Source organism: Blennius ocellaris, assembly GCF_963422515.1.
Source record: "Blennius ocellaris genome assembly, chromosome: 4".
Taxonomy (NCBI): domain Eukaryota; kingdom Metazoa; phylum Chordata; class Actinopteri; order Blenniiformes; family Blenniidae; genus Blennius; species Blennius ocellaris.
Genome location: NC_137653.1, coordinates 7,028,013 through 7,044,125, shown reverse-complemented (window position 1 = coordinate 7,044,125; position 16,113 = coordinate 7,028,013). Strand labels below are relative to the sequence as shown.

Sequence of the window (16,113 nt, the reverse complement as noted above, 5' to 3'; positions counted from 1 at the left end):
ATTAAATTAGAAATACTCTCGCGGAGCCCTCATAACTTCAAAAAGAGCTCCAGTTTAATGTTTTCAATAACACTTAAAAATCTTGAGTACGAGCCAACGTCTTCCACTCTTTCTGCTGAGGAAGCTGAAAACTTGCATACCTCTTCAGTGAGTTTAAAATCAGGCAAGAAAGCAGGGGGGAGGGGGGATTATGTAGAGCTTTTGAAGGGAAGCAAACAAATGGAAGCTTATTTGCTTCCCTCCTTCTCAATTGGAATGACTTCCACAAAAAGTTGGACTTTAATGGTATTGCCATAAAAGTTTCCATTGGAGATTGATGGGTGGCGTTACATTTTTATGAAGCTGTGAAAGGTTCTTAAGTAAAAAGATGTTCTAATAAGGTGAAAAAGCGATGAAAAATATTTCACTGTTTGGTCAGGAATGCTAAACGCACACAAGAAAAAAACATTAATCAGCCTGATGGTGAATAAAGCAATAGATGCATGCTTATCCTTAACGAAAGTGACTTTTAACCTAATGTGGGTTGCAGGAAAGTGTTTATGCAAATTGGAGCAAGGTAAATTACCCCTTCACATAAGGCCACAGAAAAAGTCTCCATCTCGCTTGGGAATAACTGTAATTCCTCTGATATTCCCTTCAATCAGTTCTGGATGTTTAGTCCAGGCCAGACATTTCCCTGATTTCATCAGGGCTAATGGGACAATTGAAATCCTATTTGTGTCTCACTGTGCAGCCTATTACCTTGTGGAAATGTACTTGAAAATACGGCATCACAGTATTTCCCACCCCCTTTAGCTAAATCAAATTCAGTTTCCACCATCAAGGTTATTTCAGCGTTCTGTGTATAGAGATTGCTTGTCACTTGTTTTTTCGAGACAATATTTTTTCATCACAGAGGGCAGCAAAGTCCTTGTTCATCCCCGGCTGGATAGTGATCCCTTTACCTCACTAACATAAGGATTTTCAAATTGACCTTTCAAGGTCCTTATGCAGAAATCAAATTATATTTATCCTCGAATAGAGGAAGCATATTGTTTCAAGACATTTCATAGAGTATGAAGGATATCAGCACATTAAAGTAATACAATTGCTGTGACAAAATATGTTTTTTAATTATTAGTTTTTGTTGAAGGTTGGTAGGAGTCTGTGGAGAGTGAGGAAAGTTTGTCCAGCATGACACTACACAGCATTTAAATGGAAATGGATGTAATTCAGGAGATGACTCACACTTGCATAAGAAATCAGGGAGATCCATTCAAATTATGCAGCCCAAAAAATACTACTCATCACATGGTTAAAACCATGGAGACAAATCATACAGAGACATATGAGGTGTATATTAACACTCAATCTACCACTTCAAGTTGTGCAAGTTTTAAGAGGTGGGTCAATCAAGGCATGCTTGTCTTTTTTTCTTGCAAAATTGTGGAATTAATGGGAAAGTTCACATATATATAATTTGTACTTATTAGATATTGCAAGATAATACTTCCAAATTAATACGAATGTTTCTGATGGAGTATGACAGCCACTTTCTTTCCAATTCAAAAGTCTTTTTTCATTTACATTTCACTTAAACTTCCCATGTCTTCATCAAAACATTTGCATGACTGTACCTGTATTACTTGTAACTTTGATTAGACAACCAGTCACAGGTATTTGCAGTTATATGACAGCAAATGTGCCTTCTTTTACAGTATTTATTGAGATGACAAAACTTTTCTTTCACACTGTCATTTCTACGTATCTGTAACTCCCTCTGTGTTTGTTCCTGTCTGTCAGCTTGTAACTTGTGATGCTAATGCAATACTGTCATCTGTTTCAGGAGAAATTAACAGTGCTGTTTTGGTGCTGAGAAATACAATAGAAAATGTTGTCACTGAGATATGAAATTCTATGGCGGTTTGACTCAACATTTAAATATAGATATGATATGAATAGGTTTGTAAATGTGTAAAATAATACACAGAATCACTTGGAAACCAGAGGCTGACTGTGGGCTCTTTCACAAATTGAAAGGAAAATCTACTAAAATGTTTAATCATCTGGTATTATTAGAAATTGCTGACTGATGAAGGATCTATATTGTCAGTAACTTGTTCAGGTATATCTTGTTATGTTCATACAGGATTGGATGTGCATCGTCATTATGTGTGTGTTGCGATCAACACAAACTTTAAAAAAAAAATATATATATCATGAATTATCAAGCTTCATCAAAGTCGTCCCACGATGGAATGTGTTTGGCTCACAAATTATGAGAAATGCTTAAATTAGAAAAGCACTGCTTAAACTTTCAGGAAAGTGCTTATTCACGCTAAACAATACAATCCTGCTGATGACCTCATAATTCACTCAGACCAAACAATAAAAGAGCCCAACCACCTTTCCCCCCCATAAGGAACAACCTCTTGGTTCACAGTAAAGACAAACTCCACCGAGATTCTCAATCACGAAACACAGCAACACCTGGGGTGAGTGTAGGTAATAATACCAGCAGAGAAGTCTGTGAGTTTTACCTGAAGCTTCAGTTTTTGGAGAGAGGTTGTTTGTACCGGAGACGATTCAAGTTAGATGAGAAGCTAACTAAACAACACTCTTTCGCACCTGCTCATTAGGAGGAAACTCTCTTGAAAGAAGGAAAAGTTCTGAGGGGAAAAGATACTGGCACATGTGTTAGTCTTCTTTCTGGACTTCTTTGTGGTGCAAGGATCCATGCAGTGTAGTACTATACACACACACAGATACACACACACTTGAGACAGTTTACAAGAGTTGTGAGGGAAAGCCGGATCAAACACAGATACAGTAAGTGACAGGAACTCCTGCGCATTAACAGAAATAATGATTTCAACTCTACCAGGGGGGAACGAAAGCCCTTCCCATTACATTGCCACTGAGTGAGATGTCAATAGGTCAACAGAGCATTCATTAATTAACTTCCTGCCCATAAAGCTGTGCTTACAGCCTTGCTTTTGATCATTTAGGATCTCTCAGGATATATTCTTTGCTTTTCTCCATGCCAAACACTTTGACCAAATCCCTGCAAACCGACCACCAACTTTCATCTCAATAAGCCAATTTAAAGATGCCGTTCTGCCAGAGGCCACATGAGCCCAGTAAGCCAGATGCCAAAGAGGCAACCAGTGAGTGTGTGAGCGCAAAACAACAACAACAGATATGACATGAAAATAAACTCAACTTAATTAGGTCGTCTCAATATGCACGCAGTGTCACAATGTCCAAAAATAATCAGACTATTCTTGAAATGTATTGCTGCCTGTGTGTTCTGAAATCGTTTTCAGTTTGGGATCAGGTTCGCGGGTCTGTTCCAAGAAAACGGGTTCTCGGGATCTGTTTTTAGTCTGCTGCAGTGTTGTGCCGCCTGGCTGGCACGCACAAACTGCTGTGAGTCGTTTCCAAATGTTACAAGATTATTTTCAGGCGCAGTAACATTGATTTGTGTGGATGAATCCAATTAAGAATTCAGCCTCTTAGCCTAAGCACCAACAGCAGGCACCCCGGCCGACGAGGAAAAGATTTTCTTGATTTAAAAGCAACAAAAAGCTGAGGAAATGAATGTCACAGTTCTGTCCACACTGATTAATTGCAAAGTGACCTCTGGGAGGAGCGGTGTAAAAAAATCTCAGCAGAAGCTGCCGTCTCTGTGAAAAGCAAATGAACAATAAAATCGTTATCAAACAAACGCTGCACGTATTTTACATAAATGTCCTATGAATCAAAAGTCCTCTTCTATTATTTTGTGATTGTTAAGATGACGCAGAGTTTAATGATGTTGAATCTGGTCGAAATGTGTGACTCTGCAGAAACTGTGTGGGAGCTCTGCAGATGCATCACTGGAAAAAATCCAAAGCTCTTTGTTGTGCACATATTTTACACATTTTACATCGGTTTGGCCATTTCTATACGTGTGGATCGAGATCTCTGAAAAGTATTTATTAAAACAGATATATTATATCTTTCTTACTTTGTGATGGAAGATTCAATTATGTGCTCAGTTTTATGGTAGTAGTGAGTGATGGTCCTCCACTTTATTTACCACCCGTGTATGTTTGGAAGTGTAATAAATAATTACATAATCAGTGGATATTATGCAACACATCTTAGAATATCATTATGGGATTTCATACTACTGCAAAATACACCCTCAAAATAAACACATCCAGTTAAAATATGCAGAGGTGTCAATCAAAACTACAGATTATTATTTCTGTATAGGTGCAATTTACTGCAGAGTTACTGTGTTGCACTCATTTACAGTTAAATTGGACACTGAGTATGGGTGATGTGGAAGCACTCATTACAGTGGAGGAAATGTCTGGGGAACATTTTAAGCCAACAATCTTTTTAAAGCTGAGCTCATTAAACATTTCGATTAAAGTCATATCCGTTCATTTTTTTATGCACCTTGCAATATAGATATAACATGAATGTGTTATTCTCTTGGCATTTCTGTCCCGTAGACATTAAAATGTTGGGCGGTAATATCACCATCTGAGTTTCAAATATTGACATTACCTACAGTTATTGAGTATAAAGTATCCAGATACATCGATTGACACTTGTCAGAGATTTATTCATACAGTGGTGTAGGAACGTATTTGCCCTCTTCCTGGTGTCTTACTATGTTGCATATTTGTAATATTTAAAAGTCTGGATAGCTTTTTTCTCCTATTAGATGAAATCATCATTTAATTTTTGTTTACTTGGGTTATCGTTTTTTGATGAGCTGAAACATTTAGCCGTGACAAATGTGTAAATCAGTTTAAAAAAAAAAAAAAAACACCCAAAAAACAAGGGGGAAGATACTTTATCACGGTAATTAATAGTCACCTTATGTGGCAGGCTACACAATGAAGCTGGGGTCAAATTACGAGCATTCAGTGCTGCGTGTCATTAGGTTCAGTGGTGTTAAGAAAACGTCACTGGATGGATGGATGGATGGATGGATGGATGGATGGATGGATAATGGACGGATGGATGGATGGATGATGGGCGGATGGATGGATGGATGGATGGAGAAAAAGTCTTAAAAGAACAGAATATCTTCTTTTTTTAAGTTAAGATAATTATATAGGAATGTGGATGATATGTCAACTATTCAATAAATGTCGAAACTAGCATTTTCAATGCTAAATACTTACATCAAGAACTACAGTATTGCAGTGCAGCTTCCACTCAAACTGTCATAAACTGAGGGAGAGTATAGTATAACACAGTGTGTAAGCCTATTCTGATGATAATAATACAAAGCCTTTTAGAAAGTATTTTCTGGACACTAGTAAAATCTTATCCCTCTGACAAAAGTGATATTGATATGTTCTAATGAAGAGGAGCGACTATATATGGATTATAGACTGGTAATCCAGATTAGCTGCATGAGCTATTTAATTAACATTTTTGTCTCATGCAGGTTTAATTGAAATCCGTTTCCCCCCTCAAGAGTGGAGAATGAAAGAGGCAGATTTTACGTGGTACCTTTTAAAAACTCTAATCAGTTTTCTTTGCACTTCTCCATAGTTTTAATCAAATTTCCAGAAATTTTCTCAGAGCATAAAGAGAAAGAGATTTGTACACCTCAGGTAAAAGATTTGTTACACTCAGATCTGAAGTTATAATAATTCTTGTGCGTTAAATTGATTATCTGCAGTTGCTTGATGTAACTTTACACCCAGCAAATACCACATAAGCTGACAACCTACAAGGCTTTTGGCTTAAGACAAATTTGGTGTTGATCAGTGCACTGTCTTTCTTTTTTCTTTTTCTTTTTAAATATAATTTGGTTTCTATTCATATTCTGTCACCATTCTTATCTATATGTATTCACATAGCCCCTTTCTGTGGCCAATTTGCAGCTCTCCCAGATACATCCGGCTAAATCAAACAATCAATATTCCCGTAACCTCCCCCACACCTTAACCCACAGCCTTTGGCTTCATTTCTATAACACAAAGTTCTTGCAGTGGTTTTCTTTACATAGATATGTGCATTTACAGGACCAAATAACATGCTCTCATATGAGAAAGTGCCATGATGTGTGTTTACCACTTCAAGTCCATTAGCACTGGATGATGATGATGATATCACTTGAAATCCAGTGTGCTTCACTAACGTTTCTTCAGGGTATTGCTTCAGAGCAAAGTTCAAGTACCGGTGCTTGCTTAAGGAAATTGGCTTTTACAATATCTCTGCATTAAGAGCAATACATAACCATTCTGTCAATGATGGAGACAGTGAAGGCTGGAAATAGCAAAGCTAGAGTAGATGAGTGATGATTATTCAGTCATTCGCTTTGCTCAATTAAGCAAAGACAAGTAATTGTTTAAACAAATTGCAACAGGACATATCGCGGGCACTCAGGGGTCATTTTTGTGATGTCAAATGATGACTAAAGACATAGCTGGCTGACACACCACACACAGGCGTGAACTGGCGATTAAGGGGCCATATGGTTAGGCACAGAAACATTGCTGAGTGTGCTGCGATCGTCTCCCTCTGCGACTGCGGTCATTTAGAATACAGATGTTCAAAGGCCTCCATGTTGCTCTGGGTGCAGCTATGCTTTTCTCAGTCTGCAGCTTCAGCATAATTTTACCTTGAAGCAGGCGTGTGTTATTATAAATAATAGATCTGATAGTTTGTGTGTCTTCATGTCATCGCATTTCAATTTCAAAAGACCAAGAAGAAAAAACCCGTAACACAACATCACATCATCTGCTCAGTCATAAAGCTACATTACTGCATTGAGTCGCTTTTTTGTCAAGCCTCCCAAAACACCACGTTGTTGCTTTCAGCGCTGAGGCATTACAGATGTTTGTTAAAAACTTGTACAGTTTTATGATTATATTGAGCCCTTTCAGGAAAAAAAAACTATACGTGTTGGGGCAGTTTTTTTTTTTATTATTGTGAATCAGATTTTCATTTGAAATAAATGTGTTTGTAGTTCAGTGTGATGCTTTTGAATGTGGTCGTGGTTAGATTGGTAACCCTGGTTTGAATAAATGATGTGGGAGCCACAGTCCGCATGTTCTCCCCGTGCATGGGTTTTCATGAGGTTGATTTGTGACTTAGTGACGGACTTGTGATCAGCTGCACCAAACAGGGTTCATATTTTATTCCCTGTCACCAGGAATACCCGTCACCCTGGTCTAAAATAATCTTGCTCTGCGAATCCACAAATAATTCACCTAAGAGCTGCTTGTGCTCCCCTTGTCTTCCTCCGCATTTTACATTCCCCACATGAGCTTATTCATCTCAACTCTGTGGCTAATGCTTGTAATCCCCCCCGTCACAGAGGGGTGGCAGTTACTCCATTAGCAGGGTTTCTCATGTTGATGTCAGCCAGGCCATTGGTTTGCGAGGGAATCTTGTTAGGGTTGTTATTGACATTGTGTTTCATTAACTTGATTAATGACATCTATTGGGGCATGCTCCATAGTAATCAACGTCTCTGCAGAGAAGGGCTGTCTGCAGTCAGAGATGGGGCCCTCAGAGCTTCCTCTGCCAACACTCCACTGACCTCCCTGTCCGCACTTTGTTTCCTAAACGTCCCACTCAGAGAGCAGATTAATAAATACTGAGGTAGAATCCAGAGAGAGGCAACAAGAGTAGACCCCAGATGACTGCTGTGAACTATGTGTGCCCCTCACTAAATAGATTTTGTCAAATTAGACAAATAAAGCCTGATCTGGCCGTAGCAGGATGGCACCTGTCTCTAAAGGCTTTTCTTAAAGTGATCGCAGTAACGTAACTTTTGTTTAGGGTTGTGGCTTCGGAGAGTTCGAAGCTACCTGTTTACCTCTGCTCAGTGGCAGGAGAAAAAAGTCCCCTGGGACGCTGTAACACTGAACAAAAGGTCTAAAAAAAAATTTGGTTTTAATACAACACATTTCAACCTCAGCCGTTTGACTCTGTCACTATGATTTGTTTTGGATTAATATTTGAGAGACACAAAGCATATATCCTAAAGTGTTTTGGACAAGGCAAAGTAATGTCTTTCCTATATCTCCTCTTATATCGCTCCCTTTAGGGGGAAGGTGAGATCCTGGGTCAGTGCAGTGGAGATGAGTCATCTCAGATAGTTCACGAAGGAAAACACTGAAGGACACTGACTCTCAGCTCCAGGCACTTTTTTTTTTTTGCCAGATACAAAAGCAGAGATTAAAAAAAAACAACCTCCACCTGGAATTCATATTTACCTTTCATCATCTGCTTTTTACCCACATCGTATTCTGTTATATTTACGAGCTCTCTTAAGGGCAAGAGGGGAGAAAGCTGTACTGGTGCAACTCCAAGCAAGTGGCTTCTGGGCTGCCAGGGTTGTTGCTGTGGGAGCTGACTCAGATAATCTGCCTTTTCAGGTTATTTTCACAGTACATTCAGCTCCAAACAGTAATACGTGGCAAAGTAGGAGCGCAAATGCATCAGCGAGTTAGCACAACATATGCATATTAGGTATATTTAGCTGCATAAAATGCCTCTACCGTCACAGGAATTGGCTCATTTATTGGTGTGGGAAGACACTATGGAGAAGATCATTTCAATTAAGAGCTCAAACTTAATGCAGATTATTAATTGGAAAAGAAAAGAATACTTAAATTCAGATTCTATACATTTTCAGAGTAAATTCGTTTCATATAATTCAAGACTTTATCTTCCTAGAGCCTAAATATAGATGAATGAAATGTCGGTCGATAATGATGACGGCAGTTACTGGAGGATGAAAACACAAGATAAAATATGATTTTGACTATTAATTAGTGCAAAAATAATGTAGCTTGTTTTTCTATTGTAACTCCAGAGGACAGTGATTCATGTACCAAATTAAAAGGCACTACACATTTAGGAAGCCCACAATGCTAATTTATTTGACACTGTAATTGTGTGCAGATTGCTTTCAAGATCCTTTTTAGATCTAAAATATGAAAATAGGACCATTTCAGTCTGTTACAATCCAATTAATCTGCATGTTTATCCAACACTCCAAACCAAAACATCACTTTAAAAAGGATGAAAATGCCCACAACCCAGTTCAATTTCAGGAAACAATTGGCAATATCTTCTGCAAAATAAAGATGCAACTCTTTACTAAGAGCTATCAAATATAGAAGCAGATTGGACCGTGTTCAGCCATTGCTTCCGATTTCCATCAATGGTGTGCATATATTCCCTTCATTGGTGTCCAAAATCATAAGGACTGTAAAATGTAGAAGCCAGACCAAAATCTATTTAAAGCAAGAGGCGGCGATTCTGCCTTACAGCCTCAATATTTCCAAAAACCCTGGACAGGAACACTTGGGCAGATAATCATTAAGCCTTGTTATGGCCTGTCTTTAAGGAGCCCTCAAATCCAACCCAGATTTTGACACTGCCAAATGAACTGTACCTCAACAAGGTTAATATATTCTCCTGAAATCTAATCACACATTTAATTCGCTACTGGCACAAACCTGAGTCTCACACCCATCTTGTCTCTCGACATGATTACAGCCTGATGAGAATTACACCTGATATTGCATCTCCGGTGTCCAAAATAAGACCACTTTTTTCCGACATCCACACCTTTACTTGTTTTCTTAGAAAAATTACAAAAGCAAGAAAAAATCTAACTGCATTTATTGTGTTTGCTTGTTTTTTCGAAGGAGGAGAAAAAGCTTTCTTCAACTACTGGAATGCTGAAGACAAAAGCCAAGGCCAACACTGGCCCAGTCAAGATACGATCTTACGGAAACGCAGTCTCAAGTGACGGCAGGAGAGCGCGATGATGAATACTAGTTGGCAGGCCGACACGGAATCCTTCACAATGTCGCTTTCATTTGTAGAATAACCCCAACCAGTGCTATCCAGAAGAAGCACACACTTGTGTTCAAAAGCACAGTTGAAAAACAAAAGGGATATTGTGATCGCAATGCAACTGTGGTTTACGGTTGCACTTCCATGTGGTCCAGTCCCATCCTTTCAACTGCACGATAGGCATTGTAATGCCAGGTGTGAATGGACTTTCTGTCCCTGTCTAGACTGTTGGAGGAGATATTTCCTTATGGTCCAGCTCTAATAAGATCCTTCAGTGTTTGCTCACACCATAATTTTTCTTCCCGTCTTAGCTGTCTATGAATTGTGCCCAAGTGATTAAAGGTTCAGAGAGCAACAGACATAATTGATGCACAACCACAGCCAAGCTGGTCTAATTCTGTCCAAGCATGGTGCAAGCCAGAGGCATGACCGGGGCAACTTATAATCCCATCCTTTTAATTACACCTGCACTGTGTCACCACCCCCCCCACCCCCCGCCCAAAAAAAACTCCTCAGTATGAGAATCTGCCAGAAGAGACTGAGCACAAAGGGCTCAAAGACACTGTCAGAAAACTAAGAACCGTTTTTGAGGAAATTTGATTTGTTCATCCATCTTTTGTACTCATTTTATCCAAGTTAGGATAACAGTGGCTGAAGCCGGGCCCAGTCAACATAAGGCGAGTGTCAGGATCCATTCTGAACATGCAGCCAGTTAACCAGGGGACTAACACAAAGAGACAAACAAACACACACATGCACACAACCCCAAGCACTCAGTTTAACGCCTACGGGCAACCCTGAGTCACCAATTAACCTAACAAATATGTGTTTGGATCGAGGGAGAAAGCTGGAGTAGCCAGAGAAAAACAAGGGGAACAAGTGAACTCCACACAGAAAAGGCAGGAAACAAATGCAAAGTCACTGAGCCACCCTGTGAGAGAGACAGGATGCTTCTCGAGGACAGCTTTTCTCTCAGTACAATAACACATGGTGAAATTACAATCCCCGAATTTCAATACATACTTAGTCAAATCTTTAGTAACTTGTTTCACGGTTACTGGGATACAATATTGTGAAGATCACATAGAGTGAGTCAACAGACACTCGAGTGTTCATTCAGCCAACTCTATGGATTTGTAATAAATACATGCGTTCATTTGCATTTTTACAATCGACGAAAATCTTACTTCACTTCAAAGCTTCTTTAAATATAAAAAAATGAAAACTCTCAAAGTAAATGCATTTAAAAAAGAAAAAAAAAAAGAAAAAATAGTACATATTTAAGCATTCAGAAGATATGTAGACTTCGGAAAAACTGATTATGTTTCCATCATTTGTGCAGTTTGCGGTAGTTTCCACGAGACTTGTTAGGAGATGTTGGGACACTGCGGCTTGTAGTTTTACACAGGTGGGTTGACTGATGAGGGACACGAGTTTCTATTCAGGCTTGGAGTACCAAAACAATGAACACTCAGACACGCTGCTACCCTGGACACAGAAAACCCAAATGTTACCGTCATGCTTCACTACCAGTTTGCATGCGTGACTCTGATCTGAAGTGTGCTTTTTGACTTTAGCACAGCACCTATCTGGATAGTAACAACACAGTATTGATGATTTCTAACTAAATTTCTGTTTTTGTCCATCCAGTATTTCTGAGTTGCTATTTTTATTTTTTGCTATTTCTTTTTATCAAGCCATGCAAGATTTCGAGGAGCACCATAACGTTCAGAATAGGAAAAACTGCCATCTTTACCACCTGAGCCACTCTTGCCATGTACTGTATATCTATTTTGTGCACATGGTAGCAGAGGACTGAGGACTACACACTACTATAGGCAATCTAATTCAGTAGTTTCTTTCGTTTCTGTATCCAGTATTAGCATCACAGAAAAATCTTAGGAACAGAAGTTGCTACTGTCTCACAGAAGACGTTAAAATAGAAGTCAACCCGTCGATCCGTCAGTTCTGGCTGACTGGTAGATGTTCTGTATATCCTGACATCAATCTGTGTCAAAACAGATAAAACGTCATCAAAGCGTAACGGAGAGTAAATCATTGAAGCAAAGGCCCTCCAGATCTATAGTACAAGCAGGGGCTTGAAAGGTCACGAGTTGGGGTTGCAACAGTACTCTTGTGTACTGTGATTCCCAGTTCAGTCAATGAAGCTTCAAAGCCTTCCACATAGCAACTAAATGTAAAGCGGTGACAAACAGGCAAACCTGTTTACACATTCTGGACTTAAATCTAACATTTGACCTCACTAATTGATTTTTTTTTTCTTTTTTCTTTTTTCTGCATGTCTCAACGCCTATATTTTCTGAAATACAGTAAATTCACGTGAATAACGTCTCACTATGTCTGGCGGTGCAGAAGCAGTCATGATATATGAGGCTGAGTGCGCTCACCATCCTCCCGAGACCTCTGAATGAAGGCATCCACGCCGCTCTCTCCATAGTTTCCCTCCGAGGCCACTGTGGACACGTAGTTCCAGCGCATAGCTTTGACGATGTCGACCATGGCCTGGGCTTGGTACGTGTCTGGAGGCACCACGCGGGAGAAGAAGTCATAGCGGGTGTTGTCGCTGAGCTCCGGAGCAGTGGAGGCGTAGCTCACCTGGGGTATCTGCAGGGCAAACAAATATTGACAATAATTATGGTGCGTAAAGTTGCTTCTTGTGAAAATTGTTGCTGAAAGGTCCACGGGGAATAGGCACCGCAAGTTTATTTGTGTAGCACTATTTAACAACAGGGGAATTCAAAATGCTTTACACAAGAGATAAAAAGCATTAAGACAAGATATGAAAGATGTGCAGTGTGCCATAAATAGACCAATAAATAAGATTCAAAATGGACAAAATAAAAAATAAAAACCCTAATGGAAATAGGATTAAAAAAAAACAAAAGAGTAAGACAGAAGAAAATTACACTGAAGACACTCATAAATCCTGCCATTTTTAATTTCATAAAAGGCAATGGTGCCTTTTTACAAGCTTGTTCCAGATATTTGGTACATAAAAAGTGAATGGAGCTATTATGCTTTTAGTTTTGATCAGTTAAACTGAAAAAATTGCCTTTTATCAGCTGAGATTGATAGCTACAAAAAAGTAAAACGTATTTCCACATGTTGAAGTGAGGTTTATTGCCACTATTGACTTCACAGGAAATTTTTGTGCAGATTTATTTGAGTGACATCCACCTTGTTTTTGTATTGTTAATGGTTGTCACAATTCACTGTGCAAAATTCCCAACTGTTTGCTTTATTTTGGTGCGGCCTCGCACTGTACGTCAATTAAAAGAACTAAAGTCAACATTTGGTTTTGCATAAATAACAAATAATTCATATCAACTGAGGTTTGGTTCAACACCACAAGATATTTCCTTTAAAAGTTCCTTCAGATTCAAAATACTGAATTAAAATAGTGGGTTTCCATATCAATTCTGTAACCAATGCACATGTTACACTTATGGACTTGCATTATACCGCAGTTTATTTTAGAACATCAGTACATTTTCATATCCATCCTTGTTAGGTATCGTTTATTAATAATCCCTTCAATCACTGGTATTCTCACCGTGTTTAATTGTGGCATCTTTGACCTTGTTTGAATGCGTTCATAAGCACATTGGATTGTTTGTAAACAGGTTTTCAGGCTTTGTTTCTGGTTATGAGGCAATTAAACTGACCTTTAATTGTTCCTCATTTGCCTCTAATGAATACCATTTCAACTGAATCAAATCCCACCTGGTAAACATGTGCTTCTTGAGAGGCTCAAAACAGAGCCGGTGACTCAGCAAACATCGAGCAAGTTTTTTTTAGTATCATCATTGCTGTTATGATACAGCAGGCTACACAGACAAGAGGATGTCACACACGAGCAAGGGGTCACTTAATAAACATAAACAGGCTTCATGACTCATGAAGTCTTAGCGTGGCTCGGTTTGTTTACTACAGGATGTGCTTGCCTCCTGTGTGGCTTCACACTTTAGTAAAACAAAAGAAAGGTTCTCTCTTGCTCTTGCCTCGTATGCAGGTTACGCGGCAGTATCTTTTTTGTTACCCAAGCTTCACACTTGCGAGATAGTGTATCGTGGCAGGGTTTTTCTGTTGCAGCTGAAAAATAAACGCATTTAAATAGAAGAATAAATAGGTCAGCTAAAGCATCGAGGCTTCCTTGAGTGGCTATAATTTCATATGAGATTTTGTCATGGCAGTGGCTGTTTTCAGAGATTGCACCACATCAGTTTTTTTTCTTTTTTCGTAATAGATAAACTGTTTGTGAAAATGGAATTTTTCATCCCTGTGGCAGACGGTGAGCACACCAGACAGAAGGCAGGGGTGTTTCCCGGTAATGATACACAGAAAGCCTTTTTGATGAGGATCTGTCACCATGTTTTTTGTGTGTCTCTGAACAAATTGAGGAGAAGGTGCACGCCGTAGAACATGATCCTAATGAAAACGGCCCTGCCTCTCCCACCCGAGGCACTCCTTTGCTAGATACAGCGTTTCATTATCAGAGACGGCAGACCTGTAGGGTGGGACACACGCACACACAGATAACCCTTGATATTAAACATTGAACTTAAAGGCAACATCCTCCCAGGAAGATAAACGCTTCTGTAGCCCACCTAATCTATTTAGGTAAAAGTGTATCGATGAAAACTAAACCGGAGGATTTATCTCCACTGGCCAGCGGCAATAGATGCACTATGACACAGTAAACAAAAAGAGAAAATACAAGACTAAGAGAAGAAGATGACAAGTCGTGTGTGAGACAGGCTCTAATGGATGATGAGTGAAGGACATGAAGGAAACTGGTCACTTTGAACATCTCTTTTGCTATCATATGGAATATATAAAGCTGTTATATATGCATATGTATATAAATATATATATATATACATTTTGTATATGTATGTATTTGTGTATGTGTGTGTGTGTATGTATATATATATATATATATATATATATATATATATATATATATATATATATATATATATATAGAGAGAGAGAGAGAGAGAGAGAGAGAGAGAGAGAGAGAGAGAGAGAGAGAGAGAGAGAGAGAGAGAGAGAGAGAGAGAGAGAGAGAGAGAGAGAGAGAGAGAGAGAGAGAGAGAGAGAACTCTACAAACCCCACGCGGTAAGTATAAAGGCTCTCACCCAGGGCATGATGAATAAACAGCATTAAAATGTGAAATACTCGCCTGTGAATAGTTCACATCAAAAATATTCAAACGCACACTCCAACAAATATGCCACAAATGTACAACAAAGGCTTTCAACTAATATGACTGTACGTTTTTCTAAAAAAGATGGATTCAACAGCTATCAGGGGATGATGATAATAATGTAGAGGAAAGGGGCAAGGGAGCAAGTGGATCTTATTTAACAGCGTGGGGAAAACAACTTTCCCCATGCAGGTTGAGACCCATCTGGAAGTATTGGCTCTGGATCTGAATAACTACTGATGTTGTGAGTTTCTTCCTTGTTAATAATGCAGTCTATGGAAACAGCTGCAGCTGGCTGTTACCTTCAAAACTTTTCTCCATTTACTATTGCACTAAACTCTTGCTTACTATAGCACAGCCTCTCGTATCCAGAATGTATGAATTTATTCTGACGAAATCATGAAAGACTGTCGGTAGCAATAATGCCAGCAAGCCTCGAGTGAAGTATTCTCTGCCCTAAATAAACAGGAGCGTTCAATTCTGAGCCCTGCCTGTGTGTGTGTTTTTTCCAGCTGTTTTGTTGAAGCTTTGTCTCAGTTTTATTACATCATAAACTCTTTATTTCAACAACAGGTGTTATGGCAGGTTCTCCCTTGCCACCAAACATTCAAATGCCTCTGGTGGTAAGGCTCGTTAATTGAATAATACCGGGCTTTAATAATGACTAATAAACTGAAAGAGACCACAACAATGTGTCCACAACCACATGACTTGCCCAAATTACTGATGCACTTACACACACTGCTGAGCTAACGGATCGCAGCAACAAAGCAACGATGTGTAAATTGTTAAAATAAAGAATACTTTATTTACAGTCATTAGTAAAATAGCTGCATTAAATGTTAGATAAGTAGCCGTAATCATGAACCAATTTTCAGTAGCTTGCACAGACAAACACAGCCAAAGAACATTTGAAAATATATTGTGTGTCGGAAGGTTCTGAGAGTTACAATACTATGATAGAGTGACAGTTGAGGCACCACAATCATTTACTTGGATAAACATTACTCATATGGGTCAGCAGGTTTCTGAATGGAATAAAGAATAGAAAGTTTTGATGTATAGTCGC

The 16,113-nt window shown here is 39.0% G+C and overlaps 1 protein-coding gene across 1 annotated transcript in view; it reads right to left on the bottom strand.

Annotated features, from left to right (window-relative positions):
- The window catches only part of LOC308129225 (metabotropic glutamate receptor 4-like), a gene marked incomplete at both ends in the record, with an annotated part of 145,833 nt that overhangs the window by 68,087 nt on the left and 61,633 nt on the right, over positions 1-16,113 (bottom strand). Inside the window, one exon of the mRNA XM_080495069.1 lies at positions 12,222-12,438. Within this exon, the coding sequence (XP_080351195.1) occupies positions 12,222-12,438 (217 nt within the window). The remainder of the gene's footprint in view (positions 1-12,221; positions 12,439-16,113) is intronic.